At 39.1% G+C, this 22,075-nt stretch overlaps 1 protein-coding gene across 5 annotated transcripts in view; it reads right to left on the bottom strand.

The window, feature by feature from the left end:
* The window catches only part of dclk2a (doublecortin-like kinase 2a), a 367,725-nt gene that overhangs the window by 58,451 nt on the left and 287,199 nt on the right, over positions 1–22,075 (bottom strand). For all 5 annotated transcript variants that reach the window (XR_011885758.1, XM_072256046.1, XM_072256047.1 and 2 more), the window contains 4 exons: positions 19,152–19,260; positions 7,541–7,598; positions 6,657–6,776; positions 1,145–1,291 (listed from right to left, as the gene is read on the bottom strand). Coding sequence is in view for 4 of the 5 variants with exons in the window: in XM_072256046.1 (XP_072112147.1) it covers positions 1,145–1,291; positions 6,657–6,776; positions 7,541–7,598; positions 19,152–19,260 (434 nt within the window). In the remaining variant the exon portion in view is untranslated. The remainder of the gene's footprint in view (positions 1–1,144; positions 1,292–6,656; positions 6,777–7,540; positions 7,599–19,151; positions 19,261–22,075) is intronic.

Genomic DNA, 22,075 nt, shown 5'->3' with positions numbered 1-22,075 from the left:
AGGAGCAAAACATCTGTAACGATATTATCAAATTTTCTGATGAAACAAAGCTCTGGGGGCAAGTACTGAGCACACCTATGACTGGTCCAAATCTCCTTGAAGATAGTCAATTATGTAGACAGATGGAGATGAGGCAGATTGATTTTAAAATTAACACATGTAGAATAATACACAAAGGAACAGTTAAGGAAGTAAAAGTGAATTTACATAATTTATTTCAGGTCCCAAATTACTTCACTGTCATACGAAAGGCAAACAATGATTGAATCTGTGCAATCTGAAAGACTCAGAACTGGTCAGTTTGTGGATAAATTGGGCCTTATAACTCCAGCTGGAAGACCTTTAGGCAAAGGAAGCTCACTTGAAATCTGCAATGAAATGCACAGGACCCAGATCCCTAAAGTATAAATAGATAAGACACATGGTCTACTTAGACCCTTTGCACCACATTGAGCAGCCTCACCAGTCGACCTTAAAAGAATTACGTAAACAATTTTCAACATTTATTTTTGTGGGAAAGAAAGGAGAAGAATGGCAGTGGTATCCATCTCCATCGCCCAGCATCATGTTCCTTCTCATTCTGACACAGTCATCAGTGTATGCATAATAGCAGGCTATTAGCTTGGTGTTTAATGTGGTTCAGGAGAGACAGGATTCTGCTGGCCACTTGCACTTGTGCAATAAATATTGAAATAATCTTCAGTGTTTGTACCTGCTGTGCTGAAACACCAATTTGATAGTGCTGTTCAGAAAAACGGATTTTGATCTTGCTCACTTATCTTTTCATAAAAAGATTATAAGTTGCTAAATATATTTCAGTACAATATTTTGGTTATTACATCCAGTGTAATCTGGGACCATTCTAGTATTGAAGGTACCCCAAAAAACTAATAAAATAGAAGATCTTTGCAGAAAAAGCTTATTTCACGATGTCACGTTGACATTATCAGTTTTCTACAAAGCCTGCGCTGACCCATTATTGCAGCTAATATCAGATTCACTGCATTCAGATTTTATTAACAGGGCATATTTTACACACTGCTTTAATCATAGATAAAAAGAGCACTGATATTTTGTATTCCTAAATCGTACATTAATTACAGAAATAAAAATCATCTAGCATATATGTATTTAGTAAACATACCAACAAGTTTTCTGGTTTGATGTCTCTGTGTACAATGTTGAGACTGTGGAGGTACTTGAGAGCAGAAGCCAGGTTGTACATCATCGCACTGGCATCTCGCTCTGTATACTTAGTTGATGATGTGATGGCATCAAACAGGTCTCCACCCTGTCAAGAAAGTTAAAAAAAAATTATAAAAACTAACTGACAAGAGCCATGTGCCGCAACATGATTTTTTAGGATCAAAAATCTGAAGCCCTTGCATTTCACTTCTGCGAGAATCACAGATTGGTTACAGCAAGGAAGGAGGCCATTGAGGCTGTATGTAATTGCAATCCGATTAATCCCGCTCCCCAACATGTCCCCAACATCTCCCCATATTCCTCCAAATGCTATGCAGATAACCTGCAGTTATCTTCAGTTAGCCCTGACGAAGGGTCTCGGCCCGAAACGTCGACTGTACCTCTTCCTAGAGATGCTGCCTGGCCTGCCGCGTTCACCAGCAAACTTGATGTGTGCTCCTTTGCTTTAGTGCTTCCTTTAAAATATGCCCTCTACCTTGCCCCTTCGCATCAAAATATAATACTTTGGATTTCTCAGCCTTAAGCTTCATCTGCCACTCATCCATTCATTCTACATCTTCTTGAAGCCCATTATTATCCATTTGAAAATGAAGTTCTGAAAGCCTGTCAGTGATGCATATTAAGAATAGTACAGGTCTTAGCATCCACCCCTCTAGAATCCATTTCTACATTACTCTCTACTGCAAAACAAAATCTTTCACAATTGCTCTCTTTTCTGCCATTTAGCCAATGTTTTATCCATGCTGCTACACCACCTTTTAGTTATGACCTTTAAGCTTGATGACAAAATTATTATGTGTCACTGCAATTTGAAACTCATAAATACCCAATCATCCTCATTGACCATCTGAACAATTTCATGAAAATCTCCAAGTTAGTTGAGTCGTATTTGCATTTAACAATTCTGTACTGAGTTTCCCTAATCAATTCTCACTTGTCCAAGCATCTACTCATTTTGTTCCTGATTACTGTTTCTAGACCACTCTACTCAATTGGGTAAAAGTGAGTGGCCTCTATTTTCTGGGTTATTACTTAAATCCTTGTATGAACAAGAGTCTAACATTTGCATTGATCCAGTCCTCAGGCAAAAATAGACCTTTGGAAGATTATACCAAGACCTCTGCGATTTCACTCTTAAAATCATTTCCCATTGGGACTGGGAATAGTGCACAGGAAGTGGTAAAGAATTTTTAGTGCAAGAGGACTCGGTCTTGCCTCTGCACTAAACTATTGGAGTGGATTCTTAAACACATGATACACGAGTGTTTGGGAAAGCATAGCATAATTAGGGATAGTCAACACAATGTTGTGAGGGAGAGGTTGTGCCTCACGAGCCTGATTGAATTTTTGAGGAAGTGACTAAACAATTTGATGATGATACAGCGGTGGATGTGGTGTATATGGATTTTAGGAAAGTGTTTGACAAGGTTCCACATGGTAGGCTCATTCAAGAAGTCAGGAGGCATGGGATCCAGGGAAATTTGGTTGTATAGATTTAGAATTGGTTGCTCATAGAAGGCAGAGGGTGGTAGTGAATGTTGAGTATTCTGCCTGGTTGGAGATCAGTGGTGCTCCACAAGGATCTGTTCTGCGACATCTACTATTTGTGATTTTTTATAAATGACTTGGATGAGTAAGTGGAAGGGAGGGTTAGTAAATTCACAGATTTCACGAAGATTACCGGTGTTGTGGATAGTGCAGAAGGTTGTCATAAGTTATAACGGGATATTGATAGGATGCTGTCTGGTGTAGAGAGCATGTCTTATGATAGGTTGAGTGAGCTACAGCTCTCTTCTTTGGAGTGAAGGAGGATGGGAGGAGAACATGGAAGTGGGTTAACAAAAAACAGATGACAAAATGATAAGAGGCATTGAGAGTGCACAGCCAGAGACATTTCCCCAGGGCAAAATTGCTGATAAGAGGAGCAGAACTTTAAGGTGTTTGGAATAAAAGTACAGGGGAGATGTCAGAGGTAGATTTATTACAGAGAGAGCAAGAGGTGCATGGACATTGCTGGCAGAGGCTAATACATTAGGAAGATTGAAGAGACTCTTAACAGGATGAAAAAAATTGAAGAGTTATGTGGGTTTGATTGATCTTATAGTAGGTTAAAAAACCACCACAACATCATGGGTTGAAGGACCTATACTGTTCTATGTTCTACAGTATTTCTAGTTGAAAGTGGGACTGCTACTCCTCAGTAAGAAAAGGTGAAATTAGATATAGGCAGCTACAGAGACATCCTGATTGAGGTCAATTGAAAGGAATATCGATCAGGATATATAACAATGAATGATGGAGTCCGCCAGTTTTGCATTCTATTCCATTGCTAGTCTTATCCTCCAAGTCTTTCCTCTGATTCCCCTTGAACCTAGATGGGGCCAGCGCCAGATGCATTAAGTGAATGCATCCCTTTGAATACAAAAATAATAACTCACTCAATATGTTGAATATTTGTGGAAATAACAACCAAAAACACTCAGGAGTCCCAGTTTTAAGCTTCCAAACATTTTAAGCTGCATCTTTTTTGCTACAGCCCTTCAGTGTAAGTAAGAATCAGGGTCTAGCATAGATCATAGATCAATCTTATTCAGAAATAAAGGGAGACTAGATTACAGCAATGGTAGTTTTAACCTAAATTCAAATCACAAATCTAACCTATACGATACAGTAAAAATTACTTGAACTTAGATTCAACCAATATTGTCCAATTTGAACACTTATTTCTGTATTATAGGGGAGAAACAAAAGAGTACGGCATTGGGAAATCTGGAACTGGTGCTTTATTCAATACATCTCAATAGTTATACCTTGACTCTACACTTATTATTCAATACACCCAATAAAATTACATTTCAAATATGGTTTTCATAATGGTCAATGAATTACACAAGACATACTTTATTCATCGATAGTAAAGTGATTAGATAATGATTATTTTATTGAAAAAGTTGTTGTTCATTTTCATTACACTGCATCACCAGAATCATATCTCTCCATTTAGCTCTGGGCATTTTGTAATAAGAATTGAGTTTAACAGTGAAGATATGAGCATATAATTGAACATAAGTATTGGATCCTGAGGGTAATCGACTTAAACTACCAGGATGTATACTGCTGCCATATTTATAATTTTTCTTAATAGACTCTTTTAATGACGTAAATGCAATTCTTATCAGTTAAGATAGATGTGGTTACTGGTGATATTTCCTCAGGTGCTGTTTGATTGTTTGATATATTTACATTGTTACTGATGACTTTTGATTGATGGACACAATTACATTTCAACTTAACCCCCCAAGAACCAGCCTTGAAGTTCAGAACAGTTTTCAGAATGGGTAATGCTATTTAAAAAAAACTTTTTATAATTTAACAAGTAGATTTTGCTGCTTCAAATTTCAAAACTGGGGCGGGGAGGGGGAAGAGGAAAGGAAACAAGGTATATTTAATTCTCACAAAGTAACTCATCAATGCTTTTCCTTATTAATATATTCACCATAGCAAAGAACATGGGGCTGGGTTAAAAAAGAGGAATTTTTTTTAACTCTTTCAACATTTGAGGAAGATATTTTGAAAGGATATCCATGCCTGATTTTCTTCACTGTGTTAAAACATCGAAAGTCTGAGTCAGAACCAGACTCTCATAATTATAGAAAACAGTGAAAAGGGAATTCTGGATTTTCTATAATTCTCTTGAACAAAACATGTGATGATTTCACTTAATCCTTACATACAAATGGAGAGTTACCTAAAAGAAAAAGTTTTGAATATTGTGCACATTCAGTTTAATGGATAAAATGGAAATGAGAAGTTAAAGCTGTGTTGCAGGATATTTTATTGCTGCAAATTAAATTATGAAAATAATTGGATTGGGTGCCTTGTCGCCTTTAAGATTTTGCAGATTGTAAAGAAAGTGGCTATTGAGTAGCAGGAATCAGGTTGGGGAGTGGATGGCAATTTAACCGCACCATAACTTGTACCCAAAAGATGTTAAAGCTATGCCTGACCAAAAAGCAAATGCATATTATTTAGATATACCCAGTGGTGACTTTATGCAGGCCTGAAATTCCTTGCACAGTTTTGAAATAAAGGAAGTTCTAATAGATGGCAGCGGCTTCTACAGGGTCAACCAAAGGTGTTATTGTCCTTTTTAAATGTATTTTTTTTACAATTGCAAGACTCTACTGGACAGTAAGAACTTAAAGTACTGCAGGTCTACCCCATCAGCGAGTTGGTTATTGGCGGAGAAACTGAAGGGTGCGGGTTGTGCTGCTGCCTACATTAGAGAGGTGTCGGTGCGCGAAGGAGGTCTGCAGTCCAACAGTGAGTGATTGTCTCAGTCACTTTTCTTATGCTTGCAAGACCCTGGTGGACATTGTTAATGTGGAATGCTGCAAGTCCGATTCACTGGTGGACAACAGGGGCAGAGCCACGTGGCCTCAGTCATAGGCTTTAAGTCACAGAGTCGCCTGTTTACAGCCGTCCAGGAGAGGAGTCAGATTTGCTGTTTTCCACCAGAGCTGGTGGAATGAATGCTGCCCCCTCCCCCTCCCCACTTGGCAGTAGACAAGCCATATTGTGTTCGACTGCAGATTTCTGCAATGTCCATGGACTCAGGGCCTTGGACTATTTTTTTTGTGTGACTGTATTTTACTGATATCTGATATGTGTTTGCTACCTTATATGTGCTATATATGTGCTTTGTGCTGGGCGTGACTGTTGGAACGGTGTTTGCACCTTGGCCCCATAGTAACGCTGTTTTATTTGGCTGTATTCATGGGTATTCAAGAGTGGTTGAATAATAATTAAATTGGAACTATGAACTATGAATATAGAGGGTAAAGGCTCCTAATCCATTTAGATTATTCTATAGCATAAGCATTAAACACTACTAAAAAATGTATGTCATGTACTTTCAAGTGGAGTCATTTAGAGCAATAGAGGTAAAACTTTGGAATGTGGGCGGGAATAAGGAAAAACAGGGAGCAAAGAGAATGTTAGTCCTAAACTTCTGTAAAAGAATTCACACATACCAGAACTTTCTCATTGCTGTGCTACTATCAGCTAGTATAAAATGCCTGGTATTTCAGATAGAAAAGAATTAAGGAGGGGAACCTTTGGTCTCAGTCTAGCACTTATATAAATGGTTCTGCATGGACTAGACAGGCTGAAGGGCCTGTTTCTGTGCTGTACTTTTCTATGACTCATCACAACTTTTTATGCAGAAAAGAGACAATGCTGACTTTTGTCCCAGTTTTTCAATTTCCTGCAGTTGCTTGGAACTCTAACTCTGCTGATGTAGTAAGGGCTGGCCCTCACAAATGCTCCTTCTTGAGGGAAGGGTTTGAAGTGTATCACTTCCACCGACTGCATGTATGGAATAGAAGGGTTGCCTTTACATGATCTGCTATAAAAGCTCTTAATGAAATTATATCAATTCCTCAGTTTACCTTGACTAACTCCATTACCAAGTAGAGTTCTGTTGGAGTATCCATCTCTTCAATTAACATGATGATATTGGGATGTTTAACCTTCCGCAGCACTGCAACCTCGTTTTCAATTAAATGCTCCTAAAATAAGAGTACAAATGGAATTTCAGCAGCAGCAATAAAGAAACAAAATATATCAAGTTTCTTTTTGATAGAAGCAGCAGGCATCCAAATTCAACTCACACCAAATAATCTATCTCATTTATTCAGAATATTTGTGTAATCTTTTCATCTGAGTGATTTGGTGCCTGGCTTTACTTTACTGTAATATTTTCCCTTATAATTTGCCCACGGGCTCTGCTCTCTCTCGTAATCTAAGATTTTTTTCACTGAATGATGACTGCATTTTGGCCCTTGTCTCAAAGAAAACTTTGTCAACTTGACTTGCATGCACATGACCCTTTCCCAGCTCGTCCCTTCGCTTTGACATCTTGCTCACCATTGTCTAATGATCTCCCATTTGCAATAAGCTAACTGGTAGTTTGATTAAATTCATCTCACTCCACTTCTTGTAAGGAATTTGATCAGTTCAGAGCAACATACACAAAGGTCTGGAGGAGCTCAGCCTGAACTATCAACTGTTTATTCCCCTCCATAGATGCTGCCTGACCTGCTAAGGTAATTTAGTGCGGGACATATCCAAAATTCCTCAGTCACCAAAGGTGATTAAGCAAAATTCCAAAACATGCATTGATCAAAAACCATGCACCTTTGTATATTGTGTTATACCTGATGGTCCTGACTCTAAACTTTCTGCAGATGAAAACATCATGAGCAACATCAATTGCACATTCCAAAATTTAGTCAGGTTTTATAGAACAATAGACAGTAGGAAATCTTCTTACCTTACCACTGCATTTAGCTTTATCAATTATTTTCAATGCAAATTCCTTGCCACTCGATCTGAGTAAAAGACAGTTATTTAAGAATCTTTGTGATATAAATATCATTTTCATTCTGCAAGAACATTTTGAAATATTTTCTTCTTTCAAATTGGAACTTCTTCACTACCTGCAAGCTTTACTGTTATTATCATTCAGCTGGCTCTTTTGAGTCCTATCTGGTCCAACTATTGATTCATTGCCACTAAACGATGTGTTGGGGTGGGGGGGCTGTATAATTTTTCCAGAGGATTTTTACAGTAACATTTTTATAGAAGCTATATACTCCACTGGTCTCTGAGTCCTTATCAAGAAAGGAATACTTCTTAGTTATGACAAAAGGGCCTTCTAAGATTAACAAATTTTGTGCAAGAACTAAACAGCTTTGTGAGACCTGAATTGGTACTAACTGAAACATGCTACTGCATTTAACACATTTATCAGATTCAGACTGATAAACTGTGCCCCTGTATAAGATAATACACGGTGAGTGACTTCTTAAAATATGTAGTAGAAGGAGTATTATTTTATCATTTGGTAAACCAACCTTGCAGGATATAAATCTTTGTCCTGTATTTCCCCTGTGTACAGCTTCACTGAAAAATCTGAGTCCCTGCATGTAGTGATGTAGGCAAGAATTCAAATTTGCTGGCTTTTGGAAAGATGCGCAAATGGGTTCTTAAGGTTATAAGGTGAACATGCCTGCCTCTGATTGATAGTAGATAGCATGCTTGCATAAGGGGTACGCCTGCTTCTGATTGATAGCAGAGCTTTGGAAACAATAGTGCAGACAGCTAAAGGATATATGAACAGTGAGGATGGTTGATTTAACCCACACTCCAAAAGCAGCTAAGCAATAATTCTCTAGATATCTACAGAATCAAACTTTCCTTTGAAATTAGAAAGATTATTACTCCTGCACACCTGCATATATAGGAAAAATATTTATGACAAAATATGAATATTTTAGAATGAAATTCCAGGAACACATTGGGCAACTCTCAAAGAATATTGACAGCATTTTCTGAAGAAAACATCCAGTCAGTATAAATAATCAAATATGTGATATTATAAGTAGACTGTAACGAACATTACTTGATATTTTCTTTCAAAATCAAAATGCCTTGTTGCGTACCCCGTAACTGGGTTGCCAAACCAGCAGAAATGGACCACTTAGCTGGAGTCTGGTTTAACAGAAACTAATAAAGTTTTATTAAAGAAATAAGTAACACAGTACTCTAATCGTAAGGATATAAATGCAACAGGTTAACAATGATAAAACACACATGTAAACAGAACTAGGGTAACAGGAATCAATCAAGCTCTATCGCAGTCTAGGGGTAAAATGATCAGTCTCAAGTGACGCAGAGTTCAGTTCAGCTTAGTGCAGTTTGCAGTAATCGTTGTTGTGCCATTGGAGAGAGAGAGAGAATGCAAATTTTGATTCAAACAGACCTTTGATGTTCTTTGCAGTTAGCTTTCGGGCGAATCCTCTTATGTCTTCTGTGGTCATCGACTGTGACCCCTCCATTCTGGATACCACCGGTAAACCTGGCACCCAGGCAAGAGTGGACACACACACCAGGTTCCCGCCGATCACACCTTTTCACTCTGTCAGTCTATGGTCGGTTCCCTCGAACCAGACCTCCAACTCCCGCCAACTTGTGGGAGCACACTGCTCTTCCAGGGTCTCGTTATCTCGTGATCTCGTGGTGTGTGTTGTGCCTTAGCGAACCTGTTCTTTTTATTCCCCCTGCTGGGGTATTGCCTGTCCATCAAACTTCAAACAGTTCAGGTCCAAAGCAACGGGTCTGTCAATATTCTGAAATGTGTTTCTTTCTCGTTAATCTCCCTCTTCTCTTTTATTAGCATTTTGAATGTTTCTCCATTGTCTCACTTATCTCTCTCATTAGCGTCAATCTCCTGATAACTTGGTTTTTCGTCACAGCCTTCATATCTAATGGAAGGTTCAAGATATGCCTATTAGGAATTTTGCTGTAGATGTTGCCAGAGTAGCAGAAAGTGAGGGAAATTCCCATGCTTAATTGAATACGTGAAAGAAAGGCCTTGTTGCTCAGTGACCACCTACCAGAGCAGGGCAAACGGGACAAGTAGGCAGGCAGAAGTAGGAGCGGTCAGTCTATACATGTGTTTCTTCCAACCTCCACTTTCAAAGCCTTCCCTACACGCTGAGTTATATGTATGAAAGCCAAAAGATGAATGCCTCCCTCTCCTTGTCAGACAAGGCCTGTGGTTATTACTGTATTTGGGAATTTCCCTCCTCCCTAGCAAATTTAAAGCTTTCCTCTGGCATAAATGGGCAAGGATGAGGTAGATATCAGTCCTGGTCCAAATAAAATCCCCAGCAGAACCAAAGTCCTGTTTCTGTGGCTATTTTTAATGAATTTTACTTCTGTAAGTGTAAATTGTTAATTTTTATTTTTGTAAACCAACGAACACTGCCCCTTTTCATTTTCTTAAGGTTTAAAAGCACACACATATCGGAAACAAACTTCTGGAATCAAGTTAATCAACTTCATTTCCAGTGGAAAATTAGTCATAGTCATACTTTATTGACTACAGGAGGAATAGAGACAGGCTAACCCCTATTGACATCAATTGATCTGGGGTTGAGAGAGTGAACAGCTTTAAGTTCTTCAGCATAAACATCACCGAGGATCTCTTTCTTTTTTTTAATCTTTTTATTAATTTTCGAAATTATATACTCAATATATAATAGGACTTGATAACATAAATTCATTCAAACCAAAAAATTTATGAAATTGAAACCATATTCGCAATGTATGTTTAACTATAGGGTTGAAAATTTGTTTATTCAATTTAGATAGTGCAAAAGGCAATGAAGTTCCTAAAATGGAGGCTAAAAAAAACCCTTGTACAGAATGGCCTTCAAGGTTTACCCAATGTGGGCTTGGAGTTATATTCCAATCTTGTGTCCAAAATATTAAGTATCGGATATTAATTGCCCAGTAGTAAAATCTTAGGACAGGCAATGCTAAACCATCCTCTTTCTTAGATTTCTGTAAGTATTTTTTAATTAATCTGGGATTTCTATTTTGCCACATATAAGAAGAGATTTTACAGTCAATAGTATCAAAAGAAGATTTAGGAATAAAAATCGGTATCGCTTGAAATAAATATAAAAATTTGGGTAAAATAATCATTTTAAAAGCATTAATACGGCCAATCAATGATAGAGACAAAGGGGACCATTTAGTAATCAGTTGTTTAACCTGATTAATTAACGGTAAAAGGTTGAAATTGAAAAGATCCTTATGTCTCTTAGTAATTTTAACTCCCAAATAAGTAAAATAATCAGTAATCAGTCTAAATGGAGAATTTCTATAAATAGGAACCTGCATATTTAATGGAAAGAGTTCACGCTTAGGTTCAGTTTATAACCAGAAAAGCTACTAAACTGAGCAAGCAAAGTTAATACTGCCGGAATAGATTTTCCTGGGTTAGAAATATATAATAGTAGATCATCTGCATATAGTGATAATTTATGAGTCTCATTTCCACGGGTAATACCAAATATATTAGGGGAGTCACGAATGGCAGTAGCTAGCGGTTCCAAAGCAATATCAAAAAGTAATGGACTAAGAGGGCAACCCTGCCCAGGACCACGGAATAAATGAAAAAAAGGGGATCTTTTGTTGTTAGTAAATACCGAGGCCAAAGGAGTAACCGAGGATCTCATGTGGTCTGTACATACCGGCTGTGTGGTGAAAAAGGCACAACAGCGCCTCTTTCACCTCAGACGGTTGAAGATGTTTGGTATGGCCCCCCAAATTCTAAGAACTTTCTATAGGGGCACGATTGAGAGCATCCTGATTGGCCGTATCACTGCCTGGTATGGGAACTGTACTTCCCTCAACTGCAGAACTCTGCAGAGAGTGGTGTGGACAGCCCAGCGCATCTGTAGATGTGAACTTCCCACTATTCGAGAAATTTACAAAGACAGGTGCGTAAAAAGGGCCCAGCGGATCATTGGAGACCCGAGTCACCCCAGCCACAAACTGTTCCAGCTGCTACCATCCGGGAAACAGTACCGCAGCATAAAAGCCAGGACCAACAAGCTCCGGGACAGCTTCTTCCACCAAGCCATCAGACTGATTAATTCAAGCTGACGCTACCGCATTTCTATGTTATATTGACTATCCTGTTGTATATAATATTTATTATAAATTACTATGATTGCACATTGCACATTTGAATAGAGATGTAATGTAAAGGATTTCACTCCTCATGTATTTGAAGGATGTGGTTAATAAAGTCAATTCAATTCAATCCAAATCTGCACTGATGACAGATTTCATACCACCCTATTTTCAAATTGGGTGCCAGCAAACTACAACAAAACTTTCACTTAATAAAAGTCTATTCGTGTAATGTACTTTGCCTACTAAACCTTTCACCCTGGTCCTTTATTCATTTAACATTCTTCCATTTCTCAGGTCACCCAAGTTTGCCATTCAGAGCTGTCAAATGATGAAGTTCGAAGTGAAATCAGCTTTGACCACATTCAGTTTCCCCACTGTCATGTCATTGCTGATCAGTTGGTTGTATTTTAAAATTGCTCTCTTCTCATTGATACTAAGTCATATTTCGGCAAATGTTTCCCAAGAAGCAAAATCTCTGAAGGCATTGAATAACCTGGGGAGCTGACAGAAAATTTTGTTCCGTTTTGCAGGCGGACAGAAAGATAAAGCATTTGACCCAAACAGTTTGTTTCCCTCTCTGTGGACAAGCTGTGCAGCAGCAGATTGGCAGTTTAAGTGCAGGAGTTGTAATTCACACCCATGATAAACCCTTGCTGATATGTTAACGTAGTATGGGTTGGGGTGGGATTAATTGAGCATCTCTTTCAAAAGCAGAAAAGGCAAGACTATCTGCATGGCCTCCATTGATGTAGTAAGCTCTCTCTTTCAACGTAGCTCTATATATGAATAGAAACTACATCGTGCAAATTACTGTTACGATTGTCACCTAAGCAACTATTATTACAACATTGCAATAAAAACCAAAGGTCTTTTTCCTCTCTAGATAAAATGAGGCAAACATAACTAATGCCAGGAATTGGAAACTGTTTAACTGCCTGGTGTGTTAAAGGGACTGCATGAAGTTTGGAGTTTTCATCTACTTCTCAGCTTTTGGTAATTGTTAGTGGCTTTTGTCCTATTGTCTGTGTCCCATTAACAATTATATTCACTGATGTATGCAGCTCTTCCTGATCTACTGGACCACCCACATAAATATTTAGGCTACGGTAACAGATCAAAGAATGGGAATCGTATGGTGAGCAACTTACCACTTTATACCCTGTGCCTTTAACACTATTTACAAGGAACATGAATTGAGACCTGTAGTATATGCAATATTTCAGTAATATTTGAGAAAAATATTGTAAATATGTTGTTTGATTAAGCATTCTTTGTCTGTTTACATAATTCATTATAGGTTATGTGTAAAAATATGTGAATGGCATACATCATGCCAGCACAACATATGTGGGAACCTCATAAAAAAATAGCCAATTATCCTGGCTCCAGTGTTTTCTTTCAATTAGTTTCTAGAGCTACAAAACATAACAGTGGCAATGAGGAAGGTGTAAAACAAACCTGAGACGGCTACTTGTTGAAGCACAGCATGTTTTTCTTTGGAAGGGAAGAGAATCGTTTGAGTAAAAAAGGCAGAAAATGGACAAAATTAACAAGCAACAAGTATGGCTATGGGTTCATAAATAGTGAATGCTGGCTGATAATAATAAGTTATAAAAAGCAGAAATATCTGGTTATTTTGGAAAGGTAGATGTGTTTGAATACACAACATGTACAGTATACTGAATGAATTGAGCAGTATTTTTTTAGCAAATGAAAGAGCCAATGAAAAGCAAGTGGAAGTGTTGCTGAGTGCAATGGGTGTACATTTTGCATACAGTTTGCTTAGAAGTTTAACTGCAACAACCGAACCAGCCGAAATGAGCTTTGCTGATATCATGAACATATTGCAGGAAAACTTAGAACCGAAACCATTGCTGATTCCAGAATGCTTTAGGTTTAATAAGTAGAATCAAAAGGGAGTCCATTTCAGCTTACATGGTTGAACTGAAGAAAATATCTGAGCAGGTTTTTTCCACTGAAATTGGATGAGACTATAATTAGAGGTCATAGATTAAGGGTAAAAGGTGAAAAGTTTAAGGGGACCATGATGGGTCATAGATTAAGGGTAAAAGGTGAAAAGTTTAAGGGGACCATGACCCTCTTCTTTACTCAGAGGGTCGTGAGAGTGTGGAATGAGTTGCTTGTGCAAGTGGTGCATGTGAGCTTGATTTCAATGTTTAAGAGACGTTTGGATAGTTACATGGATGTTAGGAGTATGGGAGGCTCTAGTTCTGGTGCAGGTCAGTGGAAGTAGGCAGTTTAAATGGTTTGGCATGGACCAGATAGGACAAAATTCCTGTTTCTTTGCTGTACTTTTCTATGACTCTATTATATTGCGAGTTCAGTAATGGGCTTAATGATGCACCGAGAGATCATTTAGGTTGTGCAATTTTACAAGAAAATTTAAAAATGGCTCCTGACTGAATCACAACTTACATTTAAAAGAGCAGTTGAAATTGCTGTATCAATGGAATCAGCAGCCAGAGACACAACTGAGTTACAGTCAGGAATGCAAATGAGTGTGAACAAAATTACAACATCTAAACAGAAACCTGCCTGGACAAACAAGTTGCATTACCATTGTGGCAGGGGGTCACATACACCAGACCAATTAGGTTTAAAGGTGAAACTTGCAGAAAATGCAGCAAATTAGGACACATACAAAGAGAACATCAGGCACACAAGAATAAGTGGACTGCACAGGGAATAAAAAAACATAGAAGTCAACTTGCAGTCTCAAAAACAGCACCAATCTGCATGCTGTTGGTGAAAGATTCGATAATGATGAGAGTGACATAGAACTGAGTAGCCTTGAGATTTAAAATGTGAAAACTAACAACAGACAAGCAACATGGCTTACAAAGGTACTAAACATCAAATTAATTAAGATGGAATTTTGACTCTGGCTCAGCTGTTTCAGTCATTCCACAAAATAGTTTGAACTGCATTTCAAAGATACTGAACTGAAGCCTTCAGATATCTAACTAAGAACTCATACAACAGGCCACATTGGGTTTGTATGTGGTAAGAACAGGAGGGCCAGCATTGTGGGGTCAAGACTGGTTGAGATAACTACAAGTTGACTGGATATCCATCTACCACTTGCATGCTACATCCTCTGCAACAGAGTCAACTGAAAGTGAATTAAGAAAGATACTGGATGATATCACAGCTGTGTTCAGGAATGGCACTGGAGAACTCAAACATATCAAGGGTAAAATAGTGATAAATAAAAATGCTACACCCAAGATTTATAAAACCTGTTCAGTTATTTATACTATTTGTCTTAAAGCAGCCTGTGAGTTAGATTGCATAGAGGCTGAAGGAATTTTTTCCAAGGTTGAGCGGGCCCGTGGGCAACACCAGTGGTCCCAGTAGCAAGAAGAATGCGTCTGTCAGAATCTGTGGTGATTTTAATGTCACCATTAACCCATTACTGAAAGCAGATCAATACCCTCTGCCCTGGATAGAGGATATCTTTGCAAATCTTTCTGGAGGAAAACGCTTCAGCAAAGTGGACTTAGCTGAGGCCTACCTATGGATGAAGGTGAAAAAAGAGTCCAAAGTGCTTCTCACCATAAACACTTACAATGGGCTTTATTGCTCCTACAGGCTTATTTTTGGAGTAGCATCTGTACCTGTACTCTGGCAGACAGCTATAGACCAAGTGGCACAAGGCTGTCCAGGCACTTTATGTTACCTGGATGACAACAATGAGGATGACAAGAAACATCTCCAAAATCTTAAGACAGTGTTAAAGATTAGAAGACTATGGGCTCAGATCATGATGCGACAAGTGTGAATTCTTTAAATCAAGCGTCACTTACTGTGGTCACACCATTCACACACAAGAACTAAACAAGTGAGCTGAGAAAATTCAAGCAGTTGGGGGGGGGTACTCCCATGCTAAAAGACATGTCACAATTGTGATCCTTTTTAGAATGTGTCAATTATTATAACAGATTCCTATCAAATCTGGCTACCGTGCTCAACCTCTTGAACTCATTACTACAGATCTGAAAGAAATGGCAATGGACAAAGCAGTGTGAGGTAGCTTTCCAAAAGGCGAAGGAAATGGTGACTTCAAACACTGTACTCACACATTATGATCCACATCATCCAGTGAAGCTTGCCTGTGACACCTCGTCTTATGGTATAGGTGTACACTCATGTCACATGTTATGAATGATGGAAGTGAATGCCCCATAGCCTTTGTATCATGTTTCCTTAATGCTGCAGAGAAAAACTATGCAAAGATTGACAGACAGGCCCTGAGTCTGGCTTGGGGTGTAAAATGTTTCAACCAGTACTTCTACGGGAGAGAGTTTACCCTTATTACTGATCATCAACCACTGATGTTCATTTTCAATCCACAGAAGAGTGTTCCACTAACAGCAGCAACATGAATTCAGAGAAGGGCTCTGTGTCTTGGAGGACACAATTAAAAGATCAAATTCAAGAGGACAACCAACCATAGAAATGCTGATGGATTTTCCTATTTACCCTTGGAAAAGGAAATACTTGAAAAATTTACAAAAGAAGACATTTGTAGATGTATTCTCCCTAATGCAAATCAAAAGTCTCCCTTTTGCAGCAGAGATGATCCAAAGGGAAACTAGAAAAAACGCTACACTGTCTCAGTCTACATGGCCACCCAAAATGGCTGGAATATGCAGTAGAAATTCCGGTTCTCCCATTTTGACCAGCACTAGGGCCTGTCCTGGGTGGTGAGCATCCTTGATGATCAACGCTGCCTTCCTAAGGCACAGCTCCTAGAAGATACCTTGGGTACTATCGAGGCTGGTACCCATGATGGAGCTGACTAATCTTACAAGTTTCTGCAATTTAATTTCATTCTTGTGCAGTAGTCTCCCCATGCCGGATGGTGCAGCAGTCAGAATGCTCCCCATGGTACATTTGTGGAAGTTTTCCAGTATTAGTTGACAAACCAAACCTCCTTAAACTCCTTGCCCTTTCATAGCTGCATAAATTCATTGCATCCGGGTTAGGTCCTTAGAGCTATTGACACCCAGGAACTTGAAATTGCTCACTCTCTCCACTTCTGATCCCTCTATGAGGATTGGCACAAATGTCTTGGTAGCGGTGGATGCAGCTACAAAGTAGCCAGAAGTGTTCCCAATAGCCTCCACTACAGCCTTGCACACTGTTGATGTGTTGAGAAGCCTCTTCTCAAGGACTGGTGTTCCAGAACACGTAGTCACTGACAATGGACCGTTGCTTGTTGCAGAACAGTTTCAGTCATTTCTGAAAATGATTGGAATAAGACATATTACATCTGCACCGTACCACCCGGCTACAAATGGCTTGGTGGAAAGGTTTGTCCAGAGTTTAAAGAACGCATTGCGAGCAACATCAGTAGAACACACTACACTGAATCAGACAACACACATCAAAGTTGCTGGTGAACGCAGCAGGCCAGGCAGCATCTCTAGGAAGAGGTGCAGTCGACGTTTCAGGCCGAGACCCTTCGTCAGGACACTGAATCAGAAGCTTGCTAATTTCCTCTTTGCACATCACTCCACAAATACAATTCACCAGCTATGTGTTCCTGGGTTGTCCCTTGTGCTCATGCTTGGATCTCCTCAAACCCAATCTCAGAAGGAGTATACAGGACAAACAGCTGAGACAAATTGAATGCTGCTCAAACAAGAAGATTTGATGTTTCACTCCTGGACAAGCAGTCCTGGTGGGGGAATACAGAGATGATCAAAAGCGGGCACTTGGAAAGGTTAGGGACAGAACTGGACCACTCTCCCACACAGTGGAGATTGTGTCTGATATCATCTGGAGGCAACACATTAATCAGTTGAAGAGAGCAGAGTCAATTGTCAGAGAAAAAAGGTGTCCACAGCTGTCAGAACCACTTCCTGCGGTCCCGGAGTCAACTCCTACAACCAGCACGGAGGAGGCCCCTGAACGTGAGATTGTTTCACAGCCACAAGTCTCTCCTGCCAAACTTGTCAGGAAAGATGTTATCGCACAAGAGTAAGAAATCCTCCACAGCAATTAAATCTTTAGGCCTGAATGGGACAATTTAAAATTTACTATGCTGTAGATATCTATGCAGTAGTTGTATTATATAGTATACTGTCTACATTGAGTTAGAATTTATAGCTAAGCAGGGTGTATTGTATACAATATTTCAATATTATTTGAGTAATAATGTAAATATATTGTTTGATTAAGCATTCTTTGTTTGTTTACATAATTCACTATGAACTTGTAAGAAATACGTGAATGGCATATGGCATTACACCACCATGTCACATCTGAACACCTCACTAAAAAAACTAAATGGACAAGGTTCCCCGCTTCCATGTTTTTCTTTCAATTAGTTTCTGGAGTTACAAAACATAACACGACCATCCACTTGGGTGAAAGTGTGCAGGTCCAACAGCATTCAAGAATCTCGACATCATATAGGCCAGATCAATTTCTGGACATCTTCCCTAATACAAGTCTAACATATGTTCCATTGACCATTGGGATACAGTAGCTGAAGTGCATACTCCATAGAAAACTCACTGCAGTTATTCAACTTGACAGCTGCTATGAAAGCAGTCCTCAAGTTCATAAACGCCCACCACCAAGAAAGATAGGAGCAGCAGGCACATGGAAACACAATTATCTGGGCTCTTCCCGAGCGGTACACTATCCTGCCTTGAGACTGCATTGGCATTCCTTCATTATTGCTGGTTCTAAATCAGAACTGTGGGAGGACTGCAGCAGTTCAAGAAAGTGGCTTACTATTTCATTCTCAGGGACAGTTAGGGATGGGCAATAAATACTGGTCTTACCAGTGAGGTTCACATCTGTAACAGGAAATCATAAAAAGTAAACACAAAACTAAAAAGAACAAATGCTGCAAATCTGAGACACTGAAGATATTCATAACATTCACACCCTCAAGCACTCATTCTGATAAACGCTGATGAGTTCCGATAAGGAGTTATTGCCCTAAAATCTATCTTAAAGATGTTAGTTAAAGGATAAAGATTGAACTGGATGAGGCTTCTTTAATAAGTGCCTTGAGAATGCTTACCAGACGAGGTCTCAGTGTAATTAGTCTGAAAAAAAGGCACTATTGACCATTTAATACACTTTAGTTCCAGAATATCACGTATATATTTAGACTGTTCACTTTAAGTCCTGAACCCATCATCATCCCAACGATGTGAGAACGCTACCACTAAACCCACCTAATACCATGTTAACCACGCCATTACAGATTAATGTATGTAAGCTTGATATTTTGTTATAAACAGAGATACAATGAAAACCTCAGTAGTGTTATGGAACTTTGCCCGGGGGATGAATAATATCCAAGGTTTTTCTAGCAGAATTACAAGTATATTGGTAATAATACTTACCGCTCTACACATTCTTTAACAACTGCAAAGTTTCCATCTCCAATCACCTTCCCAACTTTATATTTATCAAGTATAGTTGAAACTGGAAAGTATCTATTTCCATTCAGACCTGCAGAAAGAGCAAAAAGAATCCTCAAACCTAACTGGTCCACACCACTTACTGTTCTGTTAGGAGTGACCCCAACCCTTCAGAAATGATCAATTTTCACACAGTACACTCACTTAGCAACTTTAAGGTATTTGCTTTGCATTAGCTTTGAAATATTGATATTTCATTGACTGATGTTTCTTGAAAATAACTATTATTTTTTGGATATTTTCTATTATATGAGAATGTAATGAAGATTTCCAGATTCATTTCTTGGTTCTGAATATTAAATACTGAGCTGAGTACATAGGACGTAGACTGGTCCAACACAGTACAAGCCCTTCAGCCCACAATGTTGTGCCAACCTTTTACCCTACTCAAAGATCAATCTAAACCTTCTGTTCCACATTGCCCTCCAGTTTTCTTTTAGCTATATGCCTATCTAAGGGTCTCTTTAATGTATTTAATGTATCGGTGTTTACCAGCATCCCAGGCAGTGCATTTCACACTTTCCAGATTGAACTCCAACGAACACTTATCAGCCCAACTCTGCATCATATCGATATCCTGCTGTAACTCACCACAATGCTCCACAGTATCCACAATACCAACAATCTTCGGGTCATCCGCAAACTTAATAACCCACCCTTCCACTTCCTCATCCAAGTAATATATAAAAATCACCAGGAGCAGAGGCTCCAATACCAGTCTTCTGGGGAATATCACTGGTCACCAACCTCCAGGCAGTAGCACTCTATATACTACGACACTTCATCTTCTGTGGGTAAGCCAAATCTGTATCCACACAGCCAAGTTTCCTTGGATCCCATGCGTTCTGACTTTCTGAATGGGCCTTTCATGGGGAACCTTATCAAATGCATTTTGCAAATCCATATACACCACATCCACTGCTCTACCTTCATCAATTAGTTTTGCTATTTCCTCAAAGAATTCAATTAGGCTCTCCTTAATCAGATTATGCTTCAACAAATGCTTGCAAATCTTATCCATAAGAATCCTCTCCAAAAGTTTGTCCACCGCTGATGAAAGACTCGTTGTTCTATAATTCCCAGGGTTATCCCTAAAACCTGTCTTGAACAAAGGAATAACATTTGCTGCTCTCCAATCAGAATCAGAATCTGGTTTAATATCACCGGCATATGTTGTGAACTTTGCTTGTGGCAGCGGTACATTGCAATACATAATAAAATACTACAAACCAATAAGAACCTCTCGTATCCCCTTTTGCCTATCACCTGTCCAGCTCTTGGCTCTATCCCTCCCCCTCCTGTCTTCTCCTATCATTTTGGATCTCCCCCTCCCCCTCCAACTTTCAAATCCCTTACTCACTCTTCCTTCAGTTAGTCCTGACGAAGGGTCTCGGCCTGAAACGTCGACTGCACCTCTTCCTACAGATGCTGCTTGGCCTGCTGCGTTCACCAGCAACTTTGATGTGTGTTGCAAGAAATATTTTATATATATATACAGTGGATTCTGGTTAATTGGGTGATCGGTTATTAGGAGTGCTTAGAATGAACAGTTTTTAAATAGAGTCAGTTGCATGGGCTTGTATTCAAAAAGCAATGATTTTTGTCACTGAGAGCTGGAGAGAAATGAGAATTTAGAATTGTTTTGTTGACTGCAGTTTCAAGCATTCAGGCTTGGAGATGTGAGAAATGACCAGGAATGAAGATGAAATGATTTCACTACTTCGACAAATTAGGAAGTATGAAGAATTTGAAGGTATCAATAATCATCTTGAATGTTACAATGAAAATGAAGATTTGGAGGATGCAATTATCAAAAGCATTGTATGAAGGCAGACCATTATCTGCATTATGCGTCTGCACTAATTTTGTTCATTTACAGTGAATCAAAAGAACAGAGCAGCATATTGGTTGTCTGTTATGTCTGGTAATGACAGTGAAACCTGTGTAGGAGAGTTTTTAAAGTTGAAAAGCTGTTGCACTAGGACAGTTCCACTCTCGTGACTTTGGAAGTCTGGGTCCAGTGGTACGAGTAGTCTTCACAAGCTGGGGACTTCCTTGGTTGCAGTGGATAGCCATGATTACTACTGTGCCTTATCATGCCATTTGCTCTCCACAAATCGGTGCACAAGCACCTTCTTGGCCTTTGAATCTCACTGTTGATCACATCCACCCAGTCTGCCAGAGCTGACCTTACATACTAGGACAGATTTGTCCCTATTGCACCAAGGTATGAGGCTGTTGGCTGCCCTCGCCTGGTTTAGTCTGCCAGTCGATGTGGTGTACCGAAATCTGGCTGCCATTGCATGCGAACAGTTACTTGGAGCCACAGTTGAAAGCTGAGTGTCTGGTGGGGACCAAAAGTGAGTGAGCTGTCCCAAAATAGACATGGCAAACCCCTTCACCTGAGGTGCTCTCCTTCCTGGACACCCCACACATGGCAACATACATTGGATGAATTCCTCCATCAACAACTATTAGAAACTAATAAACAGTTTTTTATAGTACTGCAGTAGCATTGGTAGCATTCTAATTTGTTCTGTATTTCATTGAAATATATAATCTCATTACTCGTTAAACAGTAGATTTTTTTATATACCTTTTTAACTATTTCCATGAAACTTCGGCTAATCGTGGCAGGCACTTTATTTGGCCAAAATGTATTGGTCCCGATGTACCCAAATAAACAGAATCTACTGTATTATAAATTAAATTAAGTAGTGCAAAAAAAAAGTGAGGTAGTATACACGGGTTTATTCTCCATTCAGAAATCTGATGGCGGTGAGGAAGAAGCTGTTCCAGATATATTCTAATCATCTAGTACTACTCCTGTGGCCAGTGAGGATACG

Source organism: Mobula birostris, chromosome 4 (genome assembly GCF_030028105.1).
Source record: "Mobula birostris isolate sMobBir1 chromosome 4, sMobBir1.hap1, whole genome shotgun sequence".
NCBI lineage: Eukaryota > Metazoa > Chordata > Chondrichthyes > Myliobatiformes > Myliobatidae > Mobula > Mobula birostris.
The sequence above is the reverse complement of the archived record's forward strand: the minus strand, read 5'-3'. Positions and strand labels throughout refer to the sequence as shown.